Source organism: Otolemur garnettii, unplaced genomic scaffold (genome assembly GCF_000181295.1).
Source record: "Otolemur garnettii isolate 467f Iridium unplaced genomic scaffold, OtoGar3 scaffold00105, whole genome shotgun sequence".
Taxonomy (NCBI): domain Eukaryota; kingdom Metazoa; phylum Chordata; class Mammalia; order Primates; family Galagidae; genus Otolemur; species Otolemur garnettii.
This window is the reverse complement of record NW_003852500.1, coordinates 165,311-171,987: the sequence shown is the minus strand read 5'-3', so window position 1 is coordinate 171,987 and position 6,677 is coordinate 165,311. Positions and strand designations below refer to the sequence as shown.

The 6,677-nt window shown below is 36.2% G+C and overlaps 1 protein-coding gene across 1 annotated transcript; it reads right to left on the bottom strand.

Annotated features, from left to right (window-relative positions):
* Positions 1-1,623: 1,623 nt before the first annotated feature.
* On the bottom strand, positions 1,624-2,574 carry LOC100946644 (olfactory receptor 7C2). The gene has a single exon (XM_003796608.1). The coding sequence runs from the start codon at positions 2,572-2,574 to the stop codon at positions 1,624-1,626; it is 951 nt and encodes a 316-aa protein (XP_003796656.1).
* Between the last annotated feature and the right edge of the window lie 4,103 nt (positions 2,575-6,677).

Genomic DNA, 6,677 nt, shown 5'->3' with positions numbered 1-6,677 from the left:
AAAAAAAAAAAAAAAGTGGAAGAAAGTTTGTATACTTTGAAAGGTGAAGCAAACATTTGCACAGTGGGTGCAGCAGAAAACAGTGAGTCTCTAGCGAAAGAGGCTGGGAAGAGACTGTCTCTGCCATACATATTCCCACTGCAAAGCCAGGCATTCCAGGCCACAAGGAAATAAGGGAGTATTTTATTTTTTATATTTATTATATCATATTATATTATGTGAATTAATCAATGGTCCACCTTGCCTGTTCTCACACCTTTTATAATGACGTGGTGATTTATCTGGCATCTGTGATGCTGGATTGTGGTCCCCTCCCTTTGACCTTTTACCCTTACTCTAAGATAGTTTCCTCCGTATGTGCGATCTCCTCAGCTCAGGGGAAGTATAAAGCATTTTTCACATGTGTATCTCACATCTCAGCTGTCACCTTATTTTACTGCACAAGCCTAGCGGTGTACCTAAGTTCTGCTGTCACCCACAAGTCACACTCCAGTGCAACAGCCTCGGTGATGTACACAGTGGTCACCCCCACGCTGAACCCCTTCATCTACAGTCTTTGCACTCTCAATAAATCCCAAACAATAACCCGCCTCCAAACAAACAACAACAAAAAGAAATCCAAATTATGGAAAAGTAGAAAAATTCAATAAAATTAGTGCAACTAAAAGAAAAATGAATCAGATAAAAAAGAAGAGGTAAATCTTTTAGTTAATTTTATTTATGTAACTTCACAAAACATTTCCAAAATAGGTACATGTCCCATCCCTTCTGAGGATATATATTAAATATGCAAGATTTGATTTATTTTTTAAAAAATTGTAATGTGCTCATAATAATTAAAAATAAAAAAATTAAGAAAGCATTAAAAAAATTTAAATCATTACTGAAGATAACTGAGAAAATGCCAGGTTTTATTCATACAGAGTTAAAATTACAGGTTAGAAAGGGAAGATGGAGATTGAATGAATACACAACTTTATTAACAGTAGCTAGGGCAGGAAAAACCCCAAAGAAAGATCAGAGGAAAGAACACAGCCCAAGTGTCCATTGACCCATGAATGGATTAATAAACTGTGGTATATGTGCACCATGGAATATTATGCAGCCATGAAAAAGAGACAAAGAGACTTTGCCTCTTTTATGTTTACATAGATGGAGCTGGAACATATTCTTCTTAGTAAAGTATCCCAAGAATGGAAGGAAAAGTATCCAGTGTACTCAGTACTATTATGAAACTGATATACAATTACCCACACTTTCGTACAAATGATAAAACACAACCATAGCCCAGAATGAAAGGAGAAAGAGGCGGGTGAGGGGAGGGGAGAGGGGAGTCTGGGTGGAGGGAGGGTAATTGGTGGGACCTCACCTATGGTGCCTATTGCAAGAGTACATGTCAAATCTATTCATAATTAAGTAAGTGAGGTGAAGGCTATGTTAACCAATTTAATGTAAGCATTCCAAATTATATATAAAATCAGCACACTGTACCCCATAAATGTATTAATGTACACAGTTATGATTTAATAAAAAAAATAAAAACACATACAAAGAGAAGTATCAGTGGAAAGTGGCCAGGCCTTCCGGTTCTTAGTATTGAGAACATTGCTACCCAAGAGAGGCTCATAGTGGCCCTTTCACTGAGATGAGTCCCTTGCCAAGGAGTCTCCCCAAAGCCCCCTTCACATCCCTGTTATTCAGGCTGTAGATGAAGGGGTTCAGCATGGGGGTGACCATTGTGTACATCACCGAGGCCATCAAACTTGTCCTGGAGGATGATATGGCTGCAGAGCTAAGGTAGACCCCAAGCCCTGTGCCATAGAACAGGGAAACCACAGAGAGATGAGACCCGCAGGTAGAAAAGGCTTTGTACTTGCCCCTGGCTGATGAAATGCTCAGGATAGAGAGGAAAATCCTAGAGTAGGAGAAGAGGATCCCAGAGAGAGAGAAAACACCTAGGATGATGGTTACACAATACCCCACTATGTTATTAACCAGGTTGTCAGAACAGGCGAGCTTCAGGACTTCCAGAAGATCACAAAAAAAGTGTGGAATTTCCACATTTGTGCAGAAGGATAACTTCAAAACAGTCAAGGTCTCAAGCAGGGAGATTGCAACACTGAAGCACCAGGCCCCCTGAGCCAGCAGCCCACAGAACTGGGGGCTCATGATGACTGTGTAGTGCAGAGGGTGACAGATGGCCACAAAGCGGTCATAGGCCATCACGGTCAAAAGTAAATTGTCCAGGCATCCAAACACAATGAAAAAAAATATCTGGCTGAGGCAGCCTTCATATGTTATGACTTTGCTCTGTGTCTGCATATTCACCAGCATCTTTGGGATGGTTGTGGAGGTGAAACAGATGTCAGCAAAGGACAGGTTGGAGAGGAAGAAGTACATGGGGGTGTGGAGGTGGGAGTCTGAGACTGTGGCCAGGATGATGAGCAGGTTCCCAAGCATGGTGACCAGGTACACGGACAGGAATAACCCAAAGACGAGTGGCTGTGAGTCAGAGTCCTCGGTAAATCCCAGGAGGAGAAAGATTCGAATTCCTGTTTGGTTTCTTCTTTCCATGAGGCTGGTGGGTTTGTCCATAAGAAGAGAATAAAAAAAAAGAAGCAACACAAAACTCACTCCAAATAGGCATTCCTCAGAATGACTACAATAATTTTTATTCAAACACAGGGAACTCAAGAAGTTATGCATTTTGATCAATCATTGGATCTCTTTGCTGACAAGTTGCAGTTACCATTGCTACCTGGAAATATGGTCTCTAGGCCAGTAGTTCTCAGACTGTGATCCCGGGAACAGCAGTTTCAATTATTATTATTATTATTATTTTGGCCAGGGCTGGGTTTGAACCCACCACCTCTGGCATATGGGACCAGCGTCCTCCCCTTTTGAGCCACAGGCGCTGCCTGGCAGTACCAATTATTAATAGCATCACTTGGGAACTCATTAGAAATGTGCACTGTCAGGCCCACCTGGCCAAATGAATCCTATCCTCAGGGTATGGTGCCAGCATTCTGGGTTTTAGCAAGCCGTCTAGGGAATGCTGATGCGCACTCAGGTCTGAGGACGGCTACTCCAGTGCTTGCCTGCAGCCCTAAGCAATCATCCCTTTCCCAGCGTCCCTGGAGGCTGCTCTTGTTCTTTTTGCCCAATTCATCAAGTCCCTGATAGTACGCAGATTTTCAATCCTTGAAAGATTATATTTCGTCTGCTGTCCTGAATTTCTATAATTTCTATGTGTTAATTCCTCTGCTAAAAGAGAAAAAGCCACTGTTATTCCTAATCATTGTTTTGTGTTTTGGTTTTGGTTTTTTGAGATGAGGTTTTGCCCTGTCACTCAGGCTGAAGTGCAGAGTAATCGTAGCTCACTGCAGCCTTGAACTCCTGGGCTCTGGTGATCCTCCTGCCTCAGCTTCACAAGTAGCTAGGACTACATTGAGCACTGCCATGTCTGGTTAATTAGTTTTTTCATTTTTCATAGAGATAAGGTCTTGCTGGGTTTCCCAGGCTGGTCTCAAACTCCTGGCTTCAAGTGATCCTCCCACCTTGGCCTCCCAAAGTGCCAGATTACAGTTGCCACCCACTAGGCCCAGCCTTGTTAGTCATTATTTATACTTCATTTATATTATCATTTCCCTACATAAACTCATTAAAAATGGCATTTCTAAATATAGAATTCCCAGAGTTTCTAAATACAGCAGTGAAACTTACACACCTTTTCTGTCATCTGATTCAACAAGATACTCCTCCCTATGGAAATGGCTCTTAAAAATGTGCCCATTTTGGACACTTATTTTCTACATTCTCATGAAGACAAATACAGTACAGATTAATTTTAATTTTATACTTTCTTCTCTTAGGATAATTTGTAAATGGCCTTTCTCAGTGTTTAAGAATTTAGGTATTTCATTAATTTTTAAAAAAGGTATAAATAAGTGTTTAATGATTAATTAACTATTTAGAACAAAGACTATTAAATTAAATCTATATTTCCAAGTAAATGCAAAATTTTAAGTATGGAATAAAAGACGACAGTCTTATGAATAGATGGTATCTTCATAATAAAGACCTAGAAGCTGTGTAGAGAAGGTCATCTAATACTAACTTGTCTTTATCATAATTTTATTCCTGATGCCAGTTTATTCTCCCACATGAACTTCAGAATCATCTAGCTATGTTGTAAGAAAAATGCCATTGGAATTTTATTGGAGATTCCATTAAAGTTATAAAATAATTTGGAAAACGCTGACATCTTTATTATGTTCAGATTTGCATTCTAGTAACAGGAATTTCCATCTACATATTTCAATCCCTTTTTTGGGAAAAATTTCATGTAGTTTTATAAAAATGTAGATTGTGTTCTTTTCTTGCTAACAGTATCATAATGTATTTTAGTTTTGATGTCATTAATAATTGTATTCCCACATATTATATCTCTGCTATTGCCATGATATTAGGAAAGGTTTTGCTTTTTCTATATTGATGTCATTAGTTTGCTTTTTTCTCTGGTTAATCTTGTGATTTTCTCTAAAATTCATTTAGTTTTTCCAAATAATATTAATTAATGACAACTTTTTCTCTTTTAGGACTTATTGCATTGGTTTGAAATTCTAGGACCTGGTTAAAATTTATAAGCATTGAAATTTTAATTTTTCTTCCTTTTTTTTTTTTAAAAAAGAGAATAACCTTAGAATTTAATATGATGCTTATCATAATTTAGAATACATTTTTTTTTTTGGAGATTGGGTCTCACTTTTGTTGCCCTTGGTAGAGTGTCATGGTGTCATAGCTCACAGCAATCTCAAATTCTTGTGTTCAAGCAATCCTTTTGCCTCAGCCTCCCAAGTAGCTGGGACTGTAGGTGCCTGCCACATGATCAGCTATTTTTAGAGACAGAGTCTTGCTCTTGCTCAGGTGGGTCTCGAACCCATGAGCTCAGGCAATCCAACTGCCTCAGCCTCTCAGAGTGCTAGAATTACAGGTGTGAGCCACCGTGCCTGGCCTAGAATACATATTTTTTATCATATTAACTTCTTATTGTTTTTTTAAATTAAATCGTAGCTGTGTACATTAATGCAGTCATGGGGTACAGTGTGCTGGTTCTATATACAATCTGAAATATTTTCATCAGACTAGTTAACATAGCCTTCATGTCATTTTCTTAGTTATTGTGTTAAGACATTTATATTCTACACTTAGAAAGATTCACATGTACCCTTATAAGATGAACCATAGGCGTGGTCCCACCAATCACCCTTCCTCCAATTATATTTTAAAAATTCTTAGTTGCTTTATAGGTTTTTTTTTTTTTTTAAAAAAAAGGTATGAATAAGAGTTTAACAACTAATCAACTATTTAGAAAAAAGAACGTTAAACTCTACCTATATATTCCCAAGTAAATTTCAACTTTAAATATGAAAAAAGAGACTATACAAGATATCTGAAGAAAACATAAATATATAGGTAATATAAATATATACATGGATAGGTATAATCTTTGAAAGATCTTTCTGAATACAAGGTCTTTGGTCAAAATAAGAGAAGAAAAGATCAGTAATTGGAACCATAAGTTGAAAAATTCTGGATGAGTTGGTGTTATAAGTGAGGACTTCATACCTGGAATATGTTTACTGCATCTGTTAGGTGTGACTTTACCCTACTCTTCCCCTCTGCCTCCCCCAACTAATTTTCCATTGAGATTTAGTCAACACTTGCATGTGTCAACATAACATTGACTTAAAATGTACAAATGTAAATTATGTAACCAAAATGTGTATACCCCTCTAAGACCCTGGAAAAAAAGTAAAGCTTAGCATTGCTATAAAAAAGAAAAATTCCGAAGGAGGCAAAGTGCTATTCAGAAAATGGAATGCAAAAATAATCTATTTGCTATGTTAACCAGTTTGATGTGAGCATTCGAAATTGTATATAAAATCACATTGTACCCTGTAAATGCATTAATGTATACATGATTTATGTATTTATGATCTAATAAAAATTAAAAAAGGGGAAAAATAATCTATTTGATTGATGAAAGTTAATATCTCTAATCTATAAAGACTTAATTAGGAATCATAGAAGGATTAATGCATTTCTAGGTGAAAGGAAAAGAATATTAGAGATTCATAAAACAAGATCTAAAAAGGGTAATAAACGAGAAAATTTTTATTCTTCTTGTAAATCTATAAAAAATAACTTAAAAATTAGATAATTTATTTTACTGGGGGAATTAAAAAGTCCTGTATGTATCCAAAGTGATTGTACTCCCATAATATTCTGAAATTAGAAAAAAAGGATAAGAATGCAAAATTCTATCATAGATGAAGAGAAATAACATTTAAGTTACTGCTATGAAAAGATACTTGATCTCCTGTTCTGAACTGGAAAAATTAAATCAGCATATAGATCTTGTATAATTATACATATATGTGTACAGAAAAAAATTATCTACAACATACACCAAAATATGAACAAGGATTATTTTTGAGTATTAACATAAATCTTGACTTTTAGATTAATTTTCTACTATATTGTTCAAAAGATGTGAACGAATATATATGTAATCATGCTAAAGAAAATAAAAACTTCAAATTTTGAAGATAATGGTAATAAATATTTCACAAAATTAACCTAGTTAAAATAGAAAGGAATAGATAATTTTTTAA